We start from the raw sequence: 25,628 nt of genomic DNA, 5'->3' as shown, positions 1-25,628 counted from the left end.
TGGGATCAGCCTCTGCACCAAGACCCGCTCGTGCAGGGGTGCTGACATCTACATGTGACAGACTGGGTTAGGGCATCTGCCCTCTGCCAGGCAGACATACACCTCACAGCTCTGCAGAGCTGATGGCCACTGCTGCCCTCCCCTGGCATCGCTTCGGCACTTGCCTGCCTGCAAAACACAATGCAGCTGAGGACTTCATTTAATCTTGGTTTTCCCAAGTGAAATCTGCCACTTTTAGACCAATCGTAATGCTAATTGTTCATGATTCAAAGATATTTTGTCTGCAAATGAAGGTGAAAACCATAATTTTCTGGAAGGCTGATGATAAGCCCTTGCTGGATTCATATCTGAAGTGTTTACAGCTCTTTGGAGATGCAAATCTGGGAATCATGTTTCAGGAAGAATTGGAAGAAGCAAACTGGGTACGGAAATACCAGGAGAATGAGATGCATCATGCTCACCAAATGATAATTAAAGTAGTATGAAATGCAACTGCCTGGGAGACTGAAATCTTCCTTCCTAAAAGAGCAGCATCACTTCCATGGCAGCATGTTCCTGCTCGAGCTACAATCCTGTCAATGATCCTAATATGGCTATAGTTATGGCTGGACGACTACAGCTAAAATAATACCTATTGTGTTTTCTTTGCAACAAAAAAGAAGCATGCGATAGCTTGTGTTAATTCCAGAAGAGCTGCTAATTCTATACCAATTAGGAGATAAAATGCAGGAGCGGAACTGCTTATTAAATTACAAATCATGCAGACTAAATCCGAAGATTATTTAACGCCAAGTGTTTCCACAAGACACTTGCAAAACTGCGCTGGAATAATAATGTCACTGTGGAAGTAGTATTAATCAAAGTAATGAAAATATAAATTAGGGAAGGCTTAGCCAATAAAAAGGAAATATATATAGTTTGAGGAAAAGAAATACATAAAGTAGCTACATTAAAGAATAAAACAACATGCTTAGAGTGCAGTAATTTAAAGCCATTTTCCCCAGAATCGTATTTTCAACACTGATTTGTTATCTTGTCCTGGTAAGCCAAAGAGATGATAAATATAAAAGACTTCTTCTACAACCATCTGCCAGGAAATACATTCATCAGTAATACAAAAAGTTCAGCCATTTCTTCTTGAGTTTCTTCTGTGCAAATGCACCAGACCCTACCACTCATTGTCATGAAACAATGCCAAAAATAGGTGCTGTAATGGAAATACCAGCATTTAACTCCTGCCTTTGGGTAGTGGTTGCAGGAGGGGAAGCAGGTTTCAGCATTTTGCTGCCCCATGTATCTGCAGTTCCTCTTTAGCACAGCCCCCGTGCATCTTGCCACCACCAGTGCCGCGATTTAGCACTTCTGAGCTCCACCAGATGCTTTGTCAAACAACCTGACACTCAGAGCTCCTTATCTCACCTGCTGAAGCCCCTTTGGGTGTTGATGCCCGGCTCCAGTTTGCTGCAGTGACAGCCTGGCACGCTGGGCATGGAGGCAACCAAGCTCCTTGCATTTGGAAGGAGGCTGAAAGAGCCGCTCCAGAAACCTGTGCCTGTCAATTTGGGGCAAGTGAAAGATGAGAGCATTGCTGATGTGATCCTGGTTTGCAAGCACATCACTAAAATGCTTGCAATTGAGTGATCTTGGGAGTAGCATCACCACCTGTAATTTAACAAGTAAATCTGGGTCTGTACCTTAGCCCCTAATTGCTGCAGGATTAACTTCTGTTTATCAGCCAGCACAAAGTTGTGTCCAAAAGGCGAGGGCACAGGGTCCTGCCATCCTGTATGTGCCTGGAGGCAGCGGGATGGAGCTTGATGGCTCCTAGTCCTACGGCTGGCCAGGGGACAGAGGAGGCACGCAGCATAGCCGGGAAGCCGAACCTATTGCAGGAAATAAACCCCATCCCTGCACAGCTCACAAGCAGCAGAGTCAAGAGCTCAGCCCAAAGCCACCTGCCCACCAAGGTCGCAGCACACTCCTGTGCATGGGTTTCTGCCTGTGCTGTCACCCATTGCCCCAGCCCTGCAAACACCTGAACCCCTGATGGCCACCTGCCACAGCGCCGGGCTGGCATGGCTCTGCTGCACCCGGAGGCTGCTGGCCGGCACGGGTACCCACTGCTCGGTGGGAAAGGCCAGCCCCGGAGCTATAAAGAGAATGAGCCTGACATCTCCTGAGCTTTATTTAAGTGCTGACACTGTGCGTTTGCTGCTTTTCCCACAGAAAACCGGGGCCGGCTCACTGTGTTCCTGGAATGCAATTTTATCCCCAATTTGATTTATGAAGGAACCTGAGAGGAGCCTGGAGGTGGAGGGGGCTTTAAATTGGCCTCGTAAGTCTTGCAGGCACGGGGGAGAGGCTGGGAAAACACCCCAGAAAACACCTAGTGAGGCTTTTGGGGTAGTGCTGCCAGTGGTGCCCACCAAAGCAGCAGCCCCCAGTGTGGGCACTGCTGGGGGCTCAGCAGAGCTGTACCCCAGCCCCACGGCAGCACCCCACGATTTTACCCCTTGCCCATTGCTTTCACCCAGTCCTCAGCTTCGCCCCAGGATAGACTGTCTCTGCTGCCACCTTTATTTATGTTCAGCTATTTAAAGCTTCAAGCTGTAGGCAACGTCTGGGCACTCGCCCTGGGAATGCAGAGTCCCTCAACCAGGGAAATGACCAACCACAAAATACAGCTGCTGCCCCCAGCCCCCACTGCTGACCACCACCCAGGGAGGTGGCTTTGCTATGTCCCTGGAGGTGGGTGGTTGGGGCTGCAGCAAGCCCCAGGGAGGAAACACCAGCCCTGCCTGTCACCCTGCAAGCCTTGCTCTGATTTACAGCCTCTGGGAAGGGGCCAGGAAAGGTTTCCCGATCCCACAGATGGGGTTTATTGTCGAGATGCTGACTGGGAATGCTGGCCACAGCTCCCAGACCTCAGGGAGCTCCTCGTCTCTCAGGGAACAGACACCATTTTCCTGGAGGCTCGGCTCTGGGTAGCTGCCACCGTGGTCCCTTGGTAATGGCGGGAGGTAGGTGTGTGTCAGAGCAGCCCTGAAATTAGTGATTTGTGTTAATGAACAGTGGAGAAGCAACTGGCAGCCACGAGACCTTGGCTCCAGCATTGCAAGGGGAACTCAGCCTGCCTGTAAGGGCTGAGGTACCCACACCAGGGGCAGTAAATCCCAGGGAGGCAGGAGGTGGCAAAGAAACAATAAATCATTTGTGCCCTGAACTACCCATGAAAATGGAAATTATTATTTTTTCTTTCTTTTTGGCCAAAACATGGGTGGTAACAGCCATTCTTATGAATTATCCAAGTCCTGGAACACATAGATCAAAGCCTGGAGGATTTTGTTATGGGATGTGCATCTCTCCCAGCCCATGTCACTGAAGGTCTGAGCACTGATGAGATCTGAGAGGTCAAACAGCCATTTGCACCAACACCAGCACCACCAGATTCACTGGGAAAGATCTGCGAGCAGCAGCCAAAACCCCTCCCTCTGAAAATCACCTGGCTCCAGCAGGTCCCATAAGCTGCACATACTCTGCACAAAAGCTGCATTTCCATGGGTCCATGCCTGCCTGCTCAGGGAGATTAATTATTATTCAAGTGCAGATAAAATGAGCAAGTTAAATACAGTGATAAAGAGCCAGATAAAGCAGAGCTGCTCTGTTTGCATTTTATGGCAAGGCAGGAGTTCTCTGCTCGGAGCTAATCAGACTCAGGCAGCTGGTGCAGCCCATTGGAAATGTGTCTCTGCGGCCGAAGCCAGTGACCTGGCATGCTGGCCAGGTGTGCAGCTGTGGCACAGCAGCAATCCTTCAGCATTCCTGCATCTGGATTGCACCTGGAAAAACTGCAGGAGAATTGAAAGAGTGCAGCAGTAGCAGCTGGGGTTGTTGGATGCTGGGTTTCTCCATGCCTGGCAGCAGGATCCCACACTGGCCATCGCTGGCCCAGAGATCTCTGCCATCAGATAAGCAGTGTTCCACATAGCTCCATGACACTCCTGTGCCATACATTGCTGGCTCTGGTAGGAGTACATCATACAGCACTGCTGCATGGTGCTCACACTCTGGCCCTAAAGCATCTCACTGGTCCAGTAAAGACAGGACACTGGTCTGGATGAAAGTTATTCAGTTTCCAGAGCCACCATCTCTGGGAGATGCTCAAACATGTACCGGCCCATGGTGGGATGCTAATTCCCGATTTCCCAAGGGATTCAGACCTCTAGCAACATCCACAGCACACAGTGGCTGTGGGGTCTCTGTGGAGGATTGCCACCCCAGCTCCCCATGCACCATCCTGCTTCACAAGCAAGCGGGCCCACTCCATGCCATTCGCTGCCAGCACAGCTGCACCAGCTACAGCCTTGGAAAGTTTTCTGAATTCCACCGGGGCTGGGAGCTGTTCCCAGGAATGCAGAGTGGGAGGAAGTGAGGAGATGGCAGCAAAGGGGCAGGGAGAGCACTTCGGCAAGAGTGGCAGGGCATCCTTCAGCACTGGGTCTAAACTGGGGTGGGATGGGATGGGATGGGATCGGATCAGATCGGATGGGATGGGATCGGATCGGATGGGGTGGTGGAAGCATCAGCTAAGATGCAGGGAGAGGGAGAGGAACCACCCACGGTCCTTGGTGGGGCCAATTGTACTGCATCACACAGCTGCTTAAGTAGGGCTCCCTCAGGGAAATGCCGCTTCAAGAGCCTCCTGCCCTCCTCAGACCTCTTCCTCCTTCTCTTAATTGGCTGTAATTTGCATGGGGGGCATGTCTGTGCAAGGCAGGGATCCCTCACCCATGTCAGCAAAGACCCAGGGGCCCATCAAAGGTGAGCAGATCCTTGATGTGCAAAGTGCAAGGCAGCCCAGAGCTCTTTCCATCAGGCCAAGGAGCTTTCCAAAGGTTCCTCCCTGCAGCAGCGGAGCCAGCAGCTTCCCTCAGCACAACAGCAAGGCCGTATCTTGGCCCACTGCCCCACAAGCATTTCTGTCACGTCACCAGCTCCTTGTGAGCAGGAGCAGCTCTCAAGAATCGCTCCCAGATAGGCTTTACCAGCCAGCAACAGGCAGTCGAGCAGCAGGGAGGTTGCTTGAACCCCAAGCCACCTTTGCCAGTGCCAAACTCTCCTTCAATGACCCATTTTGAGCTGCGGTAGGAGTGGGCTGCGGCTGAGGAGACTTCCTTTGTAATGGGCCATAGGGGCTGGGAGGGGCCGCAAAATATCTCATAGAGTGTTGCACACCCAGTGCCACCTGAAGCGGGTGGATGCCTGGAAAAAGCTTCAGAGCCCTCCCTGGCACCCTTGGTGTGGCACAGGAGAGACGCACGCGCAGGCAGATGCACACGCAGGCAGTGGAGGTGCTCAGACACCTCTAAAGAACAAGCTGGGACTCAAAGTAAGAAGCCCCAGCTCGCTGGGACAAGGCACTGGCACAGCACTCGCAGCCATGTTTTGGGGCAGACCCTGTGCCACCATCCCTGTGTCACCTCCCCTGCACCGTCCATGCCCACAGCATGGCACTTGGCCCAGGGCTGAGGGGGGAAAAGCTTTTGGCACTGGTGGTTTCCTGGGAAAGGGCATTATGTTTAAGGTTGTAAATACATAAACACCCCATGAGAAGGGCCAGAAGGAGCCTGCACTTCCCAGGTACAGTCTGTGTGTGCACTCCACTGTGCCAGGCTTCAAGAAAGGGGTGCAGAAGATGCATCATTTGCAGCATAATAATCAAATGGGAACTTTGGTGCCCATTCCTAAAACATCCCAAGTCCCCAGGTCATCCAACCCACCCACGTCTGCCTTGTCCATGGGGCCTCAGCATTGAAATGGGACCAGCAGTGCTACAGGACGGGGAACTGCTTCACTGTGCATTTTAAATGCCACTTGAAGTGTTTTCCAGGTAGTGTCAGGCCTCATCCAGCCCCTGCATTGCTGCATCTCTCCCTCCCCAGCTGGGACCAGTGACCATACTGGGTTACCAGTGAAACTAGCTGGGAGTCCTTTAGCGAGATCCTGAGGTGGGGGGGAGTGGGGCAGTGAGGGTGCACAGAGGACAGTTATGCAGCAGCTCCCCTGCTTTGGCTTGGAGATCCTGGACCAAACAGCTGCACGTGAGAGCAGGCTCCAGGCATGGTGTCAGTGGTGACAGATCTCAGTGCGAGACTCTTCAGCGCCATAATGGTGCATGGGTGGTTGGTGTGATCCCACTTGCAGCAGAGCACAGTGGCTGCGGCACCTGAAGCTTCAAGGTCTCCAGGAAAATGCCTTTTCTGCCTCTGAGCACTCACAGGAGAAGCAGATGGTGGGAGGAAGGACTGCTGTCCCTGTCCTGCATGACTACTCCTGGATTTGCCCAAGGCCACACTGGGAGATTCTATCTCCCCAGGCCCACGTGGGGTGGCCCCAAGAAGTGACTGTCCCGGGGAGCTTGACGTGACCCCCAAAGTCCCTGGGGTGTCTGATCAAGAGACAAAGCAGGAGCGCACCAAGGATGCCTATCCAAACTGTTTGTATCCAGCTGACATTTCTCATCACTTTGCTGGTTGGGGTGGGGGCTGATTTAAATATATACATTTTTAAGTCGTCTTTTTTAAATAAAAACATAGGATTTATTTCAAAAGTAAAAGCTCCTTTTGGCAGAAAACCCTTTCTTTTTAGCCAAAAGTCCCAGCACAAGTGCTCCCAGGACCTCTGGGCCACGCTCCAGGTCTGCTCCTCTGTCCTTCCCAGTCAGAGGGTGGGGACCACCTCCCCAGTATAAATCACCTCCCACTTTCCAGCACCTCTGTGCCCTGTTCTCCCCAAACCATGCTGGGCCCTGGGCAGGGGTATCCCTGTGGTTCCCCAATCCCCAGGGTCTCAGTGGGGTGCACAGAGCAAGTGCAGGGGCTGCTATAGACAGCACGATGCCCAGGGTCTCAGTGGGGTGTGCAGGGTTTCCTGGAGACCCCCTGATCTCTGGGGTCTCGATAGGATGCACAGTGGCTCCTGGGGACCCCCTGATTCCCGGGGTCTCAGTGGGGTGCGCTGGGGCTCCCTGAAGCTCCCTGATCCCCAGGGTCTCGGTGGGGTGCACAGTGGCTCCTGGGGACCCCCCGATCCCCGGGGTCTCGGTGGGGCACAGTGGCTCCCCGGGAGCCCGGGAGCCCCGGGGACTGGCCTGGGGGAACGCACGGGGCTCAGCTGGACGGGGACTCCCGCGGGGGGCGGTCAGGGGCAGCCCCCCCGCCCGGGACAGCCACGACCCTCGGGGGGGGGGGGGGGGGCGGAGTGTCCCCATGTCCCCAAAAGCCCAGGTGGGACGGGGCGGGGCTGGGGGGTTGCCCCGGCCGCGGTCCCAGCCCCGCTCTGGGGCGGAGCGCGGCCAGCCCGGCCCGGCCCGCCCCGCCCCGCGCAGCACCGCGGAGCCGCCGCCGCCGGAGCAGCCCCGGGCTGCGGCCGCCATGGCCTCTCCCCCCTGCGCCGCCGCCGCATGAAGGTGCGCGGGGCCGGGGAGGCGGCGTGGCGGGGCCCGCGGGCGCCGGTAGCCCGGAGCTGGCAGGGAGTACGGCGAGCCGGGCTGGAGCCCGGGGGCGGTGCTGCTCGGCCCCCTCCGCCCCCTCCGGGGGGCCCGGCGTTGACGGTAGCCGGCTCTCGGTGCTCTTCAAGAAGATGCACTTGTTCCGGAGCTCCAGCTACGAGATCCGGCTGGAGGGCGAGGGGGGCAGCTTGCCCCGCATCCAGGGCATCCGCTGGGTGAGTAGGGGGGAGGCGGGAGGGGGACCCCGGCACCACCGAGCGCCCCGGGGGATGCCCCCCGGGGGATGCCCCCCGAGGCAGGGAGGCCCCTCCGCTGCCAGCTTTCCCCACCGACCCTCTCAAGCATCCCTCCTCGCCCCGGGGTCTGCACTTGGCCGGCCGCAGGGCTTCAGGAAACGGGGTTCAGTGGAGCCCCTGCAAAGGACAAGTGGGGTCCCCCCGGTTTCTCACTGCCGCCAGCCCCTTACCAGAGCATGGCTTGGCCGGGCTTAACCCATCTCCGGCCCCGCAGCCGGCCAGGCAGGGGGCTGTGGTCTGCGACCCGCGCCCTGCTCCCCTCGCCGCAGCCAGGCGTGAAGCCAGCCCAGGGCTACCGCGGGCCAGCGCGGGGCCAGCGGGCAGCGCACCCGGGCCCGAGCCTGGGAGCAGGGGAGCCCTTCCCCGCGGCCCTGTGGCGCGCTGGCTTCAAAACATTCCCTCCCCGCCAGGTCGGGCTGTTTCTACAGGAGAAACTTCTGTCTTGGCAGTGGGACGATGCTTGGCATTGTCCTCCCTCCCCAGATCCGTGCTGTCCCCTGGCCAGGAGCTGCTGGGGATCTCTGGGTACCAAGGCACTCGATCCCTGCTCTCGGCCTCTTGCTGTCCCCTTTGGACTGGGATGTGACCTGGAGCCTGTTCACCTGCCCTAGCTGAGCTTCATGACCTTCCCCTTCCCACACTGCTTGACCTGGGGCAAATGTTTTTAAGGAAAAAAGTGAAATTACTTTAAGGAAACAACCCCCTTTTCAGTATTTCCATACAGCACACAAGCTTCTTCACAAATAAGAAAGCTTTCCTCTCTTTTCCCCTTCTTCCTGATATTTTTTCTCCCCATAACTTCTAGGAACTTAATTCTGGGAGAGTTTTCTTGAGTGGCAAAAAGCCAGGGAGGTTGGGAAAGCAGCAGGCTGGAGCAGTACTGTGCTAAACTGCCAGACTAGGATAAATCTGACAAAATCTGGCAGCACGGTGGCACACAAAGTGTGGCAGGAGTGCCCCCTCCCCGAGTGGTTTCATGTGCGTGGGGGCAACCACCAGCTGTTTGTGGATCTATCTCTGTAGGGAAGGGGGGTGTTTTCCCCACTTTTTTGCAAGTACTCCCAGTGCATCCACTCCTTGGGGCTGATACAGGAGATGTGAAGAGTAGGGAACCATCTGGCTGTGCCTTGGGGCAACTATATTGTCCCTTGTCCCCATTGCTGCAAGCCTATGGCTCCTGGAAACTCCTCCTTGCACCCTGGCTCTGTCCCATCCCTCCTGTAGACCTGTTTGCCTGATCCCAGTGCCAGCAAATCCCTCCCAGTTCTATTGCTTGCTGTGAGGCTCCGGCCCAGGCTCCTGTCCCCTAGCATCAGCAGGACATTGCAGCCCGGCATCCCCAAGCAGCTCTGTCCTTCACCCTTCCTCGAATACAAGTGCCATTGTGCCAGTTCTCACTGCGTCCGTGGAGGGGACAGAGGGGACAGAGCAGGTCCCCTGAGCCCCCCTCCCCAACGAGGCTCCTGGGGGGACAGCAAGCCCCTGGCTGGCTGCCATGCCTTTTGAGGCTGCGGATGGGCGAGGACTTTCTCTGGAGCTGTAAAGCCTGAAATAACTCCTGTTGTTTTCCTTGGGATCCCAAACAAAAGCAGCGTGTGAGCACAGAACAGTCGCTGCTGGTCTTGGCCAGCTGCCCGCCGGATTTCTGGAGACAGGCAGGATCTCAGTGCCCGCGTGTCCCATAAGCAGGAAGATGGAAAGAGGTGACTCCTTAGGAAGCTGTTTGGAAACGGCGGCCACAATGCTGTGACAATTAGGCAGGGGGTGAGGGTGGGGAGGTCATCCTGTGGGTCTGGACCTGTTACCTGGGGAGCAAGGATGCTTCGGGAAGGGATTTTGGGGGCCAGCTGTGAGATTTTGCATGTGTTTCAGAGCTGATCTGGCAATGAGGAAACCTCAGGAGGGAGAAATCTCTCCAAGCTGTCATCTTTGAGCAGGGTTTTTGCAAGTCTCTTTCAGTGTCCTTGTGAGCGTGGCTTGGAGCAGGACCGTGGCTCTCTGCCTCAAGGACAGGCCTTACTTACAGGGTGACAGAAGAGGCTTTTTGAGGACCGGAGCAGCTTTCACTTGTACCCAAGGGGGTGAAATCGGACCCCGGGTCCCATGGGAGATAACTCCATGTCATGGCCACAGCCCAGCTCCTGTTTGTAAACATTTGCTCTGCAATTGCCTGCACGTTTCCTGTTCCACAGGGCAGTCACGAGGCTCAGGAAGGTTTGCAGAGTGAGTAAGTCACAGTGTCCCAGCCTCAGTGGCAGCATGGCCAAGTCGGAGTGTCCCCAGGGACCTGCTGCATTCACAGAGCTGCTTGTTTTCCGTCTGCTCCCCAAACCTCTCCTAAGCCAATTGCAAACTGCTGGCTCAGGCTCTCTGGAGAAGGATGAGGAAGCCCTGAGGGTATGGAAAGGGCTGGAGAAAATGAGGGAGCAGCCTGAGCTGGGCAGGGTGTGGGACAGGCAAGCAGGCAGCGCAAAGCAGAGCACCCACAGCACCCATCAGTGGGTGTCCACCTCCATCACCCTCCTGCCTGGGCCAGGAGGTGCCAGGGCTTTTTGGTTTCCCATCAGATCTTGGTAGGTTGTTTTGTCCTTGAATTCATTTCCAAAGAATGCTTCTGCAGCTAATTACTCCTGCCCTTGGCTTCCTTAATTGAGGCTTTCATCCAGATCATCCCTCTTGCTCGGGTTGCTCAAACCTTTCCAAGCAGCCCAGAGCCAGCAGATCAAGGATATCACCATGTGTGGAGTTCACACCACTTCCACCGCCAGCCCGAGTGCTGCAGACCCCTTACAGCCAGAAGCAGACCAGGGGGGACACCACAAAGCCTTCCCCTCAAGGTGACCACTGCACAGGTGAAAGCACCCCAAGGAAGGATGGCCCTCACCCCTGTCTTGAGGTTAATGCTCAGAGTGCATTAATTGCCTTGGCCGGGCAGTGTGTGGAGAACAGGTCTGACGGGTGCTCGGCTTTCCCCAGCCTGTATACACAGCCAAGATGAAAGGTTGTTTATTCAGGGCCATGGCCATGCAGGAGCCAGGGAGCCCTCATCCATCTCAGCAGCGCCGGGAGGGAAGCTTGGCTGCCTTTGCACCAGGATTAGGGCTGCAGCTGGACTGATCAATGGCTCATCCCTTCTTTGCCCTGCTTTTACCTGGAGCATCCCCTCCCTGAGGGGAAAACCTGGGAGAAAAATTAACACAAGGATTAAACGGCACCTGCTGATGCGGGATAACCAGGAGGGATGAGTGGTCATGGAGAAGCTGAGGACTCAAGCATGGCCCAGCAGGGATCAGCATGACTCCCAGTGGAGCTGAACCTGGTTCTGGGTGGTGCTGTGGCAGTCAGCAGCCAGTCCATCCCAGAGAGTGGGGACCTGGCTAAGACCATTGCGTATGCCGCTGACAGAGACGGTCCCCAGCTATTCCTGATGCTGATGACAGATCACTCCAGGAGGGACTCCCCGAGCCAGAAAGAGGGATGCTATTTTAGGATCGGTAAAGAGTGAAGTCATTAATGAGAAGCCAGTTTAGAAAACAGCATTGGATTAACTCATCACGTGCAGATATAAGTTAAATAGAGCAAAAATCTCAGTGGGTACCTGGGGTTTTTCCATCCCCAAAGCGTGTGTTTTTCTCCTTTAGGTTAAGGGAGCACTGAACTGCCGGTGAACTGGGTGTGCTGTGGATCAGTGAGGTTTCCTATTTTGCTCTCTTCCTACTGACACCCATCCCACTATTTGCATTTTTTACAGCTGTCAGGGCTGTAGTTCACATTTTCAGTCACCAGCACATGCTCCTGCTTGAACTCAGAGCCTCTGACCATGAGCGAGGGAAATTTAGGCCTGTTTTCTTCTCATATGCCTTATTTTGGGCATGTCTTTTGAATTATACCCGCTGCTGTTTCCCCATACCCAGCACGTGCTCGGTGACTTTCTGCCTTGCTGGTCCATCATTTCCAGGACCTCCCCTAAAATCCTTGGAAAAACAGCTTCATATTCACCAGCTCTTTGGTACCAAGGGAAGTGCCAGGTTACACATCACCCACAGCAATTTGGCTCTTTTGCTGCTGTGCTGCTCTGGGCGCCAGGGACCTTGCGTCCTGGTGGTTTGTTACAGCTGATTTTTCAGGATTTAATGCCTAAGTTTTTCTGGCCTTGCTGTGATTTGAGACCAGTCTACTGGCAAGTTGCCTGCAGGGAAGGGTTTGGGCACACTTATGGTGCTCTGCTACCCTCATCCTCTGCAAGAGCTCTTGCTCGCCATCGTCTGCACTGGGACAGGCTGGCCACGGGTCCTGTCCTTGGTGTCCTCTGCAAGCTGATCTTCCAATTCCCCAAGGCTTTCTTGGGCCATTTCCATAACCCACCAGAGTTTGGAATCTTTTCTGTCCTCTTTGTTTGGACCCAGCTTCAAAGCTGGAGGAAATCCCCCAGGCTCTGGACACCTCTCCCTCGCCTGGGGCTGTGGCAGCTTCCCCAGGTCTCTCTGAAGTCAGTCTCCTCCAGTGGCAAGCTCCGTGTCTCACATATGATGTCTTTGATCCCTGTTCGCAAAGTTTTTACTTTTAACTTCCTTTTATCTCCCAGCTCCCTCATTTGAATGCACTTCCCTTTCTGAAGTTAAACATAACCACGGGGGGTTTCTGGGGGTTAGGTCCCTGGGTATACATCTGTTTTCAGCAAGGATGGGGCAGAGTAAAGGTTTTACTTTTGTTTTAGGAGGTGGGTGCTGGTGAGCATGCAGGGATGCTTGCCTCCTCGCCTGGTGAAAAGCAGAAGCTGAACTGTGCCTTGCGGGGGACAGGAGCCCTGCTGGGGTGTGTGGGGTGAAGGGGGGCATGGCAGAGCCCATGCAGCCATCAACCCCCTTCTTTTTTGTTTTTCAGACCCCTCTTTTGGACACTGAATCCACTCTGGATTATGGACACAGCCTTACCCAGGTGGGTGGGCTGGGAAGACCCACAAAGACATGAGTTTGGGGCGGTGGGAGATAGAGAAGCATGCCTTGAAGGCTGTGAGGGGTGGGGGGCCAGAGCACCCCTGTATCATGGACCCCTCAGCTCAGCTCTGGGCTGGTCGCTCCCTTGGGCTCAGCCGTTCCCAGGGGTGGGTGATGGAGATGCCAGGGTGCTGGGGTGGGCATGCAGGCGTGTTGCACCTTGGCGGGGTGTTGGAGGCATGGTTGACCATGCAGGGTGTCAGCGCAGTCAGGGTCCAGCACTCATGCTCTCCCCAGTTCCCCTTCCATCCTCAGGCATCCTCAGAGAAGATCTGGCGAGCCGGGAAGCTCCTCTTTAGCCACCTCACCAGCACCCACCCCAGCCTCATCCGGGACCACAAGCATCACCTGCGGCATTACAGGTGGGATGGCTGGCACCCCTGCCATGCTGGAGGGTGCCGCGGGCTGCCAAGGATCCCAGCAGCCCTCTGGGGACAGCAGGACTTCTGCCCATCCCAGGCAGCGTTCACCCAGGGTGCTGGGTGCCGCAGCCCTTTTAGGGGTGTTTCTCACGCCTTCTCCCCTTGCAGGCAGTGCTGCTCCGGGAAGGAGCTGGTGGACTGGCTGCTGAGCGCTGGGCTCACCATCCAGACACGTAGCCAGGCCATCGGCATCTGCCAGGTGCTGGTGGACGGAGGTGTCCTGACACATGGTGAGGGCGGGGGGTGACAGCCCCCTTCGTGGCACTGGGATCTCGCAAGGCGGGACTCATGGCTGCTGGGGTCTCCCATGGGTGCATGGCCAAGGTCACATGTGCTTTCCCTCTGCAGTGAAGCAGGAGTGGCATTTCCAGGACAAGGAAACCCAGTTTTACCGTTTTGCTGAGCTGGAGCTGAGCCCTGAGCTTGGTGCTGGGCTCCGGGATGCGGAGGAGCTGCTGGAGGCACTGGCCTTCCTAGCCCAGCTGGGTCCTGATGCGCTGCTCACCATGGCTCTGCGCAAGCCGTGAGTGGGGCTGGGGGGACACAGGGCTCTTTTCAGCCGCACTCCAGGGGGGTCTGGAGTACCGAAGGCGCTGCTGTGGATGAGTCAACCTGAGCATCTCTTCTACGGCTGTCAGACCAGGGAGAGAAAGAGGCTGCCCGTCCAGAGGGGTTATGCCTGGAGAGGGGTGTCTGCTTCTTGGGACTGGGCAGGGAGAATGGCATGGCTGGCTGCTCACGCCGTGCCCCCCCCCTCACAGGCCTGCCCAGCGCACAGAGGATGAGCTGGAGCTTATATTTGAGGAGCTCCTCCACATCAAAGCTGTGGCTCATCTCTCCAACTCAGTGAGTGTGGCTGTGCCCTGCTTCCCCTGTAACATGTGTGTCCCCCCCCAGCCTGCTCCCAGTCCCCAAATCCTCCTGCATCCCATTGCTTCCTGTCTGGGCATCCTGTCCTGGCCCTCTCTGAGCGTCCCTGGGCCCCCTTCCCACCCTGTCCCCCATGCCCATGCGTGTCCCCTCCTCGCTCAGCTCTGGGCTGGGGTAAACCTAATGGCAGGTGCCTCTTGCCACAGGTGAAGCGGGAGCTGGCATCCGTGCTGATGTTTGAGTCGCACCAGAGAGCAGGCACTGTGCGTGAGTATCGTGTGCCCCAGGAGCTGTGCGGGGCTGGCCAGTCCTCCAGGAAAGGGTCCCCAGCCTGAGGAGGATGGCTGGAGTCTTTGCTATCAGTGTGGATGTTCCTCATGGAGCAAGGATGGAGGGGACCAGAGCACTTGCCGTGTTCACCCGATACGGGAGCTCAGGATGGGTGGCTGAAGAGGGGTGCTTGGAGGGTCCCACTCTTCAGCTGCTGGATACTGCTGTTTCCACTGCAGTGTTCAGCCAAGGAGATAAAGGCACATCATGGTACATCATCTGGAAGGGCTCGGTGAATGTGGTCACCCATGGCAAGGTAGGTGCATCCCTGCACAGAGGGGGTCTGCAGACACCCCATGTCAGTCTTCCCCAGTGGGGAGACGAGGGCTCCCACCCTGTCCCTCACTGTCCATGCCCCCTCCCAGGGCTTGGTGGCCACCCTGCATGAGGGGGATGACTTTGGGCAGCTGGCGCTGGTGAATGATGCACCCCGTGCAGCCACCATCATCCTGCGAGAGGACAACTGCCACTTCCTCCGTGTGGACAAGCAGGACTTCAACCACATCCTCAAGGTGGTGGGCAGGGGGCTTGCGGGGTGCTGGGTCTGAGCTGGGATGCACCATGCATCCTCCATGGTGTTAGCAGGGGGAGGACACTGCACTTTATGCCCATATGGGATTTTGGGGTGCAAGCCGCCAGCCAGGCATTACCTGATGGATCCAACCTGGGCTCATGGCTGGTTTCTCTCCCTAGGATGTGGAGGCCAACACCATGCGTCTGAAGGAGCACGGGAAGGTGGTGCTTGTCCTGCAGAAGAACCTGCAGGGTGGCAGCAGCCAGCCAGCCGAGGCACGGAGCAGCAGGTGACAGCAGCCTGTCCCCATCCCTCCTTGCAGCCATGCCAGCAGCAATGCCAGCCAATGCTGTCTGTGCCTCTGCCTCCTCTGCCACTTGCTGGCTTCCCTTGGCAGAGTTTGCTGGCAGGGCTGCGTCCCCAGTGGGTGAACAGGGGTGCCAGGCCATGCTGACCAGCTGCGTCAAGTGGCCTCGTGGCCCAACATGGTGGCCCTGCCCACAGTTGGGGTGCTGCATCCTTCCCTGATGTGCCCTGTGCTCTGCCCACCAGGTACTTGGTGATGGCCGGGACGCCAGAGAAGATCCTTGAGCATCTGCTGGAGTTCATGAGGCTCGACGCCACGCTCTATGACCCCGTGGGTAGGTGGGGGGTCTCCTCCCCTGCTCCAGGGACTACGCCCCAGAGATGGGCAGGGGGCTGGGAACAGGGTGCCGGTGGGGGAACCAGCGCCGAGTGGGGCTCCTTATTCCTGCTGTTCGACCCCAAAAGCTCCTCCTCTCACCCTAAAATCCCCCATTGAGCTGGGGAAAGGGAGGCAACTCCAAAGCCAGCAGCGTCTCCTCTCCCGCATTCCTCCATCTCCCTCTGCCTTTGGAAAGGAGCAAAACTGGGCAAGAGAGGAACCAGGAGATGTCCTCAGCGGGTAACAAATCAGAGCTGCCAAGCTGGCGTCATCAGCCGCTGCGTTGGAGTCAACTCACTGCGAGCACTGCGCTTTTAGTGCAGCCCTTAAAATTTTTTTTCATCCCCCACAGCCTGCAACCTTGCCAGCCCTTTCCACGGTGTTCAGGAGGAAAAAAAGACCTGCAGTGAGCATGGTCACTGCGATGGGGGAGACACAGGCCAACCCCACGCAGGGCACGGGTGATCCTTTCCCAGCCAGCCACACTGCCTGGCTGCAGTCACTGTGTCCCCAACCCACTGGGCACTGTGAAGGGGCAGTGATGGTGGCCTGGTCTCTTCCAGATACCCTGTTGGGGGACTTTCTGCTGACTTACACTGTGTTCATGCCGACCTCGCAGCTCTGCAGAGCTCTGCTGCACCAATATCCTTCTGTGGCTGGAGCTGGGGTGGACTGGGCTCCATCCTGCACCACACACCCCCAGCTAGGGACTGGCATGCTCAGCTTGGTCCCTGTCAACCTGGTGGGACCTCAGGGGTTGGCCAGGGGAGCCCCAAATCCCCTAGGCTCTTGAGCACAGGGCACATCTCCATCTCCCATCCTGTCCTGGGCGCACATGTATGGGGGTCCCTGCCTGCTCCCTACCACTCGTGCTGGTGCCCTTGACTGATCCCAGTTTCCGTGCGGAGCCGCTGGAGGGTTCGGAGCAGGAGAAGGCCACCTACTCCCTGCACAAGCGTCGGAAGATCCTGCGGCTGGTGAGCCAGTGGGTGCTGCTCTACGGGCGGCTGCTGCAGGGCGACCGCAGCACCACAACCCTGCTGCAGGTACTGGGAGCAGGAGCAAGGGGCAAGGGGAGTGTCCCCAGAGGGGTCTGTCTGTGACCACCCTACGCTGACTGCCGGGCACCTTCCTCCTGTAGAACCTCGCGGACCTGGCGAGCCAGGACCCCCGCCTGGGAGGTCTGGTCCAGGAGCAAGCACAGGACCGCCGGCGGCCACGAGTGTGAGTCCTCCAGGGAAGGAGGGGTGTCCTCATCCAAAACAGCCTGGCTCTGTCCCCCGGTGGTGCCGCTGCTCATGCCCACATCCCTGGGTCCTGCACCCCTTGTGCCTGGAGTAGGGGACTGCACATCTCATGGGGGAGGTTTAGGTTGGCCGTTAGGAAAAATTTCTTCGGTGAAAGGGTGGTCGAGCATTGGAACAGGCTGCCCGGGGAGGTGGTGGAATCACCATCCCTGGAGGTGTTTGAAAAACACGTGGATATGGCGCTAAGGGACATGGTTTAGTGGTGGACCTGGCAGTCCTGGGTTAATGGTTGGACTTAATGGTCTTAAAGGTCTTTTCTAACCTGAATGTTTCTGTGGGGGCTAAGCTTTTGGCCAGCAAAGCAATGATTGCCAAGACCAGGGACATGCCAGCAGCTCTCGGGCCACCTTGTCCCCAGTGTGGGGTTTTCCCAGTCACGGGGAGGATGTCAAACACCACCAGGATTCCCTGGTGCCTGGTGGGGAAGGGATGCTCGGGGGGCTCAGTGGTGGCCTGGATCCTGGGGGCTGCAGGACTTGGTTCTGTCTCCAGCACAGATGTGTGTTGCAGGGCTCTAACACCACTTCTGCTCTCTCTGCAGGCTGGAGAATGGACACAGCAGTGTTTCTCCCCAGCCTAAGGTAGAGGCGGCCCTGGGAGGTGTCAGGGCACCGGGGGGGTGGAGAGCTGGGTCACACCTGCCCTCTGGGGACCCCCAGCAGGAGGGGTGGCCAGTGGGGGGGCACTGTCCCTGCTCTCTCCCACCTTGGCCACAGACTCGGAGTTCAGTGAACTGGCTCACAAGCCAGGAGGAAGCAGTTTTGAACAGCAGTTGTGCTTTAAGAGCCCAGGACAAAGGTATTGCCATGCATGGTGGAGACTCTCCCCTCCCCGGTGGCTAGGAACACTAAAGCCCTTTCACCTCCCCGTAGTGCCCTACGAGATCTACAGACCGGACCACTCATGCATGATCACAGTGCTGCCCATCAACGCCTCGGTGCAGGACATCCTGCGGTCCCTCGCCCCCCAGCTCGGCCAGGATGGGGAGCACATCCTGGTGAAGGTGAATTCGGCCGGAGGTGAGCGGGCTCTTCTGGGGATGCCACCATGCCTGGGCTGCCACTGTGCCATGGTGGTGGTTGCCCTGTGCCCAGAGAGGATCTGGACCTTTCTCCATCCCAGCATCGACCACCCTCTCTCCCGCAGACAAAGTGGGGCTGCAGCTGGATGCCGTGGGGGTGTTCACAGCGCTGGGGCTCAATGAGAGGCTCTTTGCCGTGAGCGTGGAGGAGCTGGACAGTCTGGTGAGCATGGGGCAGAGGGGTCCTGGGAATGGGCAGCACCAGGCTGGACCCCTGAATGGGGTTTGGGACTGTGGTGCCTCCATAGCAGCGCAGGGTTGGGAGCATCCATCCCTCCCTGCTCCTCTCTCCTGGGGAAAGGGCTGGTGTTGCCTTCTCTGCTGTGGTGGCTAATGGCAGGAGGGGTTGGGCATCCTCCCCTGTGCACAGACCCCCCACCCCGAGCAGCTGGGCCCCCATGTCGGTTCCTCAGAGACCCTGGACCTCATCAGCTCCAAGGACCTGGCCAGCCACCTCACTGACTACGACTGGAACCTCTTCAAGAGCATCCACCAGGTAGGGCCAGCACCCAGACTGCGGTGGGAGACACCTCCGCGGCGGCTTTGGAGACACCCCTCAGCCACCACATTGGGCTTTGTAGGTGGAAATGATCCACTACATCATCGGGCCACAGAAATTTCACGATGTAACCACGGCCAACCTGGAGCGGGTCATGCGGCGGTTCAATGAGCTGCAGTATTGGGTGGCCACAGAGCTGTGCCTCTGTCCCGAGGTGGGCAGGCGAGCCCAGCTCCTCCGCAAGTTCATCAAGCTGGCTGCACAGTGAGTGCCTTGCTTCCCGGTCCTGCGAGGACAAAGCCAGTGGTGGTCTCCCCGCCTGACTCTGTCCCCACTTACAGCCTCAAGGAGCAGAAGAACCTGAATTCCTTCTTCGCAGTGATGTTTGGTGTGAGCAACACAGCTGTCAGCCGCCTGGCCAAGACCTGGGAGGTAACCATCGTTGGGCTGCTGCCAGCCCTGTCAGATCCTCTGAGGGCTGCAGTGGTGGATCTGGGTCCTCTCACTTGGGCAAGGGGCAAGGGTGGCCCAGGTGCTGGGATCCAGGGTGACCCTGCAGCTGTAAGCTCTGAGGAGCCAGGAGCAGCTGAAGGACAGGAATGCATTTCCCACCAGGCAGTTGGCCAGGATCAGCCCTGGGGTCTGGTTAGACCTGGGTGGGTGCCAGAATTCCCTGTACCAGGGTGGCAGTGAGCTCCAAGCCTGTTGCTTGTGAGCACCCAGAACAGGTGGTGTTGCAGAGGTGCGATGGGGTGGGTGGAGGGGTGCTGGGGGGTTCCCCGAGGGTAGGAGAGACGAGTGCCAGTGACCCCCTCTCTGCAGAGGCTGCCCCACAAGATCCGGAAGCTGCATTCTGTGCTGGAGCGGATGCTGGTGAGCGCAGCCTCTTCCCGCCCTGTATCCGCCTTCCCGGCAGGGTTTAGCCCTGCTTCCCAAAAGGTTCAAGGTCACAGCGGTGCTGTGGAGGTGCTGCCCCCCTTTCTGCCCTGCACCCATGGCAGGGAGCAGCCAGGGCTGTGTCCCTTGCCGGCCCTGAGGTCCCACTCCGTCCCCAGGACCCATCATGGAACCACAGGGTCTATCGCCTGGCCGTGGCCAAGCTGAGCCCCCCCATCATCCCCTTTGTGCCTCTTCTCCTCAAAGGTGAGTGTCTCTGCTTAGGAGCTGTGGGGCCTTTGCTGGGGGGGCAGGCGGGAATGGGTTGGACTGGGGTGGCGAGGACCCCTTTGGATGCATCCAGCCCTCCCCAGGGACCAGGAAGCCAAATCTGATCCCTAAATCCCCCCCACAGACATGACATTCATCCATGAGGGCAATCGCACGCTGGCTGAGAACCTCATCAACTTTGAGAAGATGGTGAGTGGGGTGGGTTGGCTCCCCACAGACCTGCTGTCCCCCCATCCCCTGGGATGCAGATCCAGAGCATCTCCTTGGCATTAGCACAGCCCCCCTGGCAGCCAGGACCCCTGGCTGTCCCCTCACAGGGGCCACAGGGCAGCCGCCGCTGAAGCTGGAGGGGACTGTGTTTTACCAGCCTGGGAGCAAAGTGGGGCCAGGTGACAGCAAGTGACCTTTGTGCATTGCCCACAGCACATGATGGCAAAGACTGTGCGTGTCCTGCAGCGCTGCCGGGGCCACGCACATGGTGAGTGCTCCCCAGTGGGGACAAGGATGAGGCCAGGCACCAGCGCTCATTTGGGGATGGAGCTGAACTCCTGCTCTCTGTCCACACACAGCTCCACTCTCCCCACTGCGAAATCGCTCCCCTCACCGGACAGAGGACCCCAGGGCCGTCAGGATCTCCACGTGTATGTCTGGGGCTCACCCATCTGCATCCCCCACCCCTATGCTGGGAGACCCCCCACCCCTTGGGACTCTGTGGGGCTGGAGGAGGCCAGCCCAGGGGAGCATGCACCCACCATCCCTTGTCAGGGGTGTCCTGTGGGGCTGTCCCAAGGGCATCAGCCTGGCTACAGTGGGTGAAAGCTGGTCCAGGTGCTGTTAATGCCTCGGAGTACCCAGGGATGGAGGCTGAGCTTCCTCTCCCAAGTGGTGTGAGCCTGTGGGTGGCATGGTGCTCGCTGGAGGCACCAGTCAGCAATTCCTCATGCTGAAGAGAGTAACAGAGTGCTTCCAGCAGGCCCGAAGCACTCTGGTTATTAGGCAGCAGGCTGGGGCATCACTTTGTGCCATAAAGCAAGTCTGTCCCCACTTGCCTCTGCTGCTTCAGCTCTAGTGGGTTCCTGGAAGTGATAGAGGGGGATCCATGAGCCAAGGGAAAGGCAATGGAGGGGAATCCGTGAGCCAAGGGAGAGGTTATAGAGAGATTTGATGAGCTGAGCTAGAGGTGATGGAGGGGTTCAGTGGGGCAAGTCAGCAGGAGTGGAAGTGGGTCAGTAAGTCAGGTGAGAGGCACTGAAGACGGGTCCATGAGATGAGCCAGCAGTTATGAGAGAGGGTTGGCAAGCTGTGCCAGAGTCAATGGAGGGGGGTCGGTGAGCCCAGGCAGAGGCAGGAGCTCAGCCCTGATCTCTGCTCTCCCCAGCAGGCTCAGAGCAGTCCCTGAGTATGCGGAGCCCAGTCTCCACCTGGGCATACCTGCAGCACCTGAAAGCCATCGACAGCCAGAAGGAGCTGCTGCGGCTTTCCCACGACCTGGAGTCCTGACGGGCCGGAGGGGTCCCTGAGCGGGGATGGGGCAGCCTGTGTGCCGGCAGCGGGGGCAGCCCTGTGGCTCTGCTCACTGCAGCACTGGGCACAGGGCTGCGCAGGAGCCAGCCGAGAGCAGCCTCTGCTTGACTGTGCCACTGGCTGCAGTCACCAGGGTGGCACCAGGGGTGGCACCACGAGGCAGCCGGGAGCCCACGTGGACTGCAGGCAGGCAAGGGCCACGGACAGCAGAGTAAGCAACAAAGGTATTTTTGTATGCAAAGCTGCACTCCCTTTTCTTCTCCATGCAGCAGCCTGGATTCATTCCCTGCACCGGCCAAGGGGGAGGAAGGAGCCATGGCTGCCCCCTGATGCTGCCTGTCCTGGAGGTGCTGGGCTGGAAGACGCCCCCTCCTCCTGGAGGGACTTAAGCCAGAGCATCCCTGTGAGCACGGAACACTACGTCTGTCTCCATCGGGATGCAGACACCAGGCTGAGCTCAGGGTCTAGCTTGTGCTGCCCCACAGATCCTGGGGACAGCCTCAGAGGAGGCTGCCCTTCACTCTGTCCTGTGTGTCCCATGGATGGTGCTGGCTGTGTCCACTGTTCCAGTCTCAGGGATGCAGGAAAAGTATCTCAATCCCCACCCCAGAACTGCTGGGGCTTAAACCAGCCCATGCTGCCAAACCTTGGCCTAATCATAGCTTTCTCCGTGCCTCAGTTTCCCCACATGGATGGGGGCAGGAATAGATGTGTACAGCTGTGGTGCAGAGGCAGGACAGCATCCATCACGGAAGGAGGCTGTGGTGGCCTCATAATGGAGGTGGTAATCTGATCTGGCCGTTCCCAACCCATGACCAGTTGTTGCTGGGCTGCAAACAGGATTTGGGGGAGATGGCTTTGAAGGAGGCAGAGCTGATGGACCCCAGAGGTGGGGACCCCCATCCCTCCCTCCGGAGCACCTCTGTATGTGCATGGAGCAGTTTTAGCAATGACCTTCCCAACACTCCGAGCAGGCCTGGACGAAGCTATGGGGTTCAAGGGAGATCACAACCCTTAAGAGCTCCCATGTTTGCAGGGTACCAGCACGGGGGAGGCTCACAGCCCCTGGCAGGTCTGTGCCCCAGCCGGGATGCCTCAGAGCCGCAGCACCAAGCCCCAAGCCAAAGCTCCCCTCCCCAGCACAGCTGGGCTACAAGGGACCAAGGCACTGCTGCATCAATTTCTCTTTTCAGTCTCACTATGCAGATGAATGGGTTGCTTAAAATAAAAGTCCCCATCACACCTAAATAATGTTTCAAGTGATGCAGCCAGCTATGAGATGGGATGTGGGCTCCTTGCAGCTCCAGCACCATGTCCCTCCCAGGAACCCCAGGTCCTCCCTAATGCAAAGCTTAGCTCTGAGGTTCTCTGCAAGGCAGTGGGTGGCCGTGCTCAATGGAGACCACTGTTGACACCTGGCATCTTCCAGGTTTCTAACTCCAGCCCCACACATGGTCCCAGCAGTGTGCATGTCCAGGCAAGCCAGGGCAAAACAGAGAGGAAATGAAAATTCCTTGGCATCTGGACCCAAACTGGGCAGCCCACACCTCCCACAGTCACTTTTCCCAGGATGTTTACCCTGAAGGACCTAAGGAGCCTTGAAATGAAAAAGGTTATGTGCGGGGAAGGAAGGGTCAACCCAGAGTTGCACGTTTTCTAGATGTTTGGGGCCTGCAGATCACCTTCAGTTTGCAGGTTGGCTGGTCAGGTCAGTGGATGCATCCTGGGGCTTTCCTTTCTTCAGCTGCAGGTGGAATGCTGGCCTGGTCAGCTGGCTTGGCTGGAGGCATCACCACTCGAGTGGAAAAACTGACCCTTGTCTGGTTTTCCTGGTGCAGGCTGTGAAGAGCATCCCGTTGGGGAGCTCGCCATGGTCCATGCACCTCCAGAACCCACAAGCCTGTATCTTCCACAAACTGTGCTTTCCCTGGGAGCATGAGCATGAAGGTCCAGCCCCACCAGCAATTCCAATGGAGCTGCAGAAGCCCCATGATGTCCCAAGGGTGAGAGGAAAACCTGGATAAATATTCTGGAAGAGGGTAATGAGTCCAGGGGGATGTGGAGAGGAAGATGGCAGAAGGGAATGGGGATGAAGCTCAGCATCTGGTAGCCCTGCTCACGGAAAACACTGGACTGCACAAAAATGAGAGGCTGGATGGCTGCCTCCTCCAGCAAGATCATGAGTAAAGGTCTGGGCGAGGGTGTAATGCAAGGGGCAAGAGCTGGGCACTGGATGGCTGCCTGGACTCCCAGCTTCCCCCTCCCCCCAGCACCCCTGGCAATCCACATCCCCTCTGGAATGCAAGAGCAGCATGGACCCAGCCCCAGGGTGTTTGACTCACCACCCTCCTGCAACATCCCTCATGGTCCAGCACCCTGAACAGGGTCACAGGGCTCGGTGACAGCCAGTGACGCTGCCCTTCTGTCACCAATGACTGACTCCGGACCGTGGCCCCGTGCACACCTGCCACTCTTCTCCCTGGATGTGGAACTGGGCAAGGAGAGGCGGGTGGTCCCCAGGAGCTTGGAGGGCTTTGGTGCCTGCAGGTCCAGCACAGCTGGAAGGCAGAGATGGGAACAAGATGTGCTGGACCATGGGGGTGTGGAAGGACAGCAGGTGGGGAGTGCTCACACCCAGTCAGCAGCTTCTGGAAGGTGTGGCTGAGAAATGGGGACTAACATGCTGTTCCCACATCTTTGCTGGTGGAGCTGACACTCCCAGTTAAGCCCAAGGCAAAAGGCATCATCCTCCATGGTAAGGCTGGGAAAGCAGCCTTCTGCAAGAAGAGACAGGCTCCACTTGTGTCTTCCTCCATGGTGGACATCCAGATCCCTCACTGAGAGCTGCGGGACTCGCTCCATCTCCAGACGCTGCGGCTTCTGCTCTTCCTGGGCATCTCAGAGGAGCAAGACTGATGCACAGTGGCTGCAGCCATCCATCCACAATGTCCAGCCCTGCTGACATGAGCTCCTCACCCCCAATAGGGCTTGAAGCACAGCCTGCAGCTGGGAAAAGGCTGGCTTGGGCATGAGGCAGTTGATGGGCTCAAAAAGCAGCCTCAGCAGAGGGTGACACAAAGATGCCAGGAAAAACAAGGCTGCGCTCAGGGAGAACAGGTCAGCAGGGTCACCAGCCCAGAGTGGAGGGTAGGAAATGACTGAGGGGTGAGAAAGAAGCCAAACCTGGTCTTTATTACACCAAACGCTGCTCTCCTGTGCCAGCTAACACACCCTGGGGAATTAATGCTGTTGCAATGCTGCTGTGTTGGCAGGAAAAATTGCAGGCAGCTACTGCCCACTCCACTCATGGAGGCTAGATGTTGCCTCCCCTGCGCTCAGGTGATACTTGGACATCAATTATCACCTGCTGAGGTGGAGATGCACAGGCAGCAATCCCCTCCTTGGTGGGGAGACCCTGTCTGGGACCTGTTGTTTCTGGTGATGAAAGCATCGGGAGCAAGGCTGTCTAGTAGCCACTGGGGCAGGCAGCCCAGGAAAGCCCAGGGCTGTTTACAGAAGCTCCAGGAGCCTCTGGCCAGGGAGCCTTCCCGGCATCACATCGGGCAAATGCCTGGCCAAACCAGAGGGATGTGGACCAGAAGGGACCAGCCAGTGGGTCTGTCACAGTGCACTGGCAGGGGGGCGGAGAAGCAGCTGGTATACATCATTTGGGCTTTGGGCAAGGCTTGTGATGAGGCTTCTGAGAAGCCACAGGAACCAGCCAGTGCCTGTGATGGACCCTCAGATGCAGCACCAACAAGCACTGTCTCTTCGTCATTTTCCTGGAAAGACAAGGAAGGGTGATGCTTGCGGACAATACAGCTGTGTTCCCTGATGGATGGGTTGAGGTCAGCCCTTGAGGGACCATGGCTGGGAAGAAATGGGGAGATGTGTAGAAGAGCTGAACTTCCCCAACAAATACCAACAGCAAAACTGGTTGAGGAAGTTCCTTCCTGTTTGCCTTAGTGTACTGCTCTCCAAACCAGAATGGAAAAACCAGCAGGTTTGAAACCAGCCTCCAGAAGGATGGTAAATTTGGTCTGGATTATTTTCACAATACGGTTTTGAGCACAGCCCTGCAAGCAACTGAGCTAGGCAGGGGAGGGATGGGGATGGAGTTCGCCTCAGGGGCAATTGCAATACCCCTTTGAAAACAGGGAGGCTGCACCAGGGTTCAGAGGTGGCATGAAGATGCCCTGGAAGGCAGAATGGATGCTGAGCTATTCCAGCCTGGTTACTCTCATGCCTTTGGGTGTACTAGTCAGCATGTACAACATGCTCCAGGACCGTGAACCAGTGGGAGACTGGTCCTCCCCTGGCTGTGGCAACAAAAAAGCTGTCTTTCCCACTGGATACAGCAAAGCACCCACCATCTGGGAATATCTTCCACACGGATGCACTGAATTGAGCCTGGGCTACCCCTGCT

At 57.4% G+C, this 25,628-nt stretch overlaps 1 protein-coding gene across 4 annotated transcripts; it reads left to right on the top strand.

The window, feature by feature from the left end:
• The first annotated feature begins 7,518 nt into the window (after positions 1-7,518).
• Positions 7,519-25,226, top strand: RAPGEF3 (Rap guanine nucleotide exchange factor 3). 4 transcript variants are annotated; one of them, XR_005101518.1, is made up of 28 exons: positions 7,519-7,725; positions 12,691-12,744; positions 13,059-13,165; positions 13,334-13,455; positions 13,574-13,748; positions 13,987-14,071; positions 14,302-14,362; positions 14,605-14,681; positions 14,791-14,937; positions 15,119-15,228; positions 15,492-15,580; positions 16,188-16,266; positions 16,520-16,670; positions 16,766-16,848; positions 17,473-17,512; positions 17,648-17,729; positions 17,804-17,950; positions 18,054-18,175; positions 18,383-18,508; positions 18,594-18,775; positions 18,853-18,943; positions 19,334-19,384; positions 19,567-19,654; positions 19,803-19,867; positions 20,102-20,156; positions 20,248-20,319; positions 21,057-21,791; positions 21,882-25,226. XR_005101518.1 is itself a non-coding variant. In XM_037370808.1 (27 exons), exons 1-27 carry the CDS (start codon positions 7,642-7,644, stop codon positions 21,176-21,178), a joined length of 2,664 nt encoding a protein of 887 aa, XP_037226705.1. In that variant the 5' UTR covers positions 7,519-7,641; the 3' UTR covers positions 21,179-25,226. The 4 variants fall into 4 exon arrangements, 2 of the variants coding, with proteins under 2 accessions (XP_037226705.1, XP_037226706.1); XM_037370808.1 differs by having other exon boundaries at positions 21,060-25,226; XR_005101519.1 differs by lacking the exons at positions 21,057-21,791; positions 21,882-25,226 and having other exon boundaries at positions 20,046-20,156; positions 20,248-20,317.
• Positions 25,227-25,628: the final 402 nt, after the last annotated feature.

Source organism: Falco rusticolus, chromosome 19, assembly GCF_015220075.1.
Source record: "Falco rusticolus isolate bFalRus1 chromosome 19, bFalRus1.pri, whole genome shotgun sequence".
In the NCBI taxonomy this organism is placed as follows: domain Eukaryota; kingdom Metazoa; phylum Chordata; class Aves; order Falconiformes; family Falconidae; genus Falco; species Falco rusticolus.
The sequence above is the reverse complement of the archived record's forward strand: the minus strand, read 5'-3'. Positions and strand labels throughout refer to the sequence as shown.

Bases quoted from the DNA above. Each gene is read 5' to 3' on its own strand.
- RAPGEF3 (XM_037370808.1), top strand. From the start codon at position 7,642: ATGCACTTGTTCCGGAGCTCCAGCTACGAGATCCGGCTGGAGGGCGAG. The intron at 17,513-17,647 runs GTAGAGGCGGCC...CCTTGGCCACAG, and splicing joins GTGTTTCTCCCCAGCCTAAG to ACTCGGAGTTCAGTGAACTG. The intron at 18,509-18,593 runs GTAGGGCCAGCA...TGGGCTTTGTAG, and splicing joins TCTTCAAGAGCATCCACCAG to GTGGAAATGATCCACTACAT.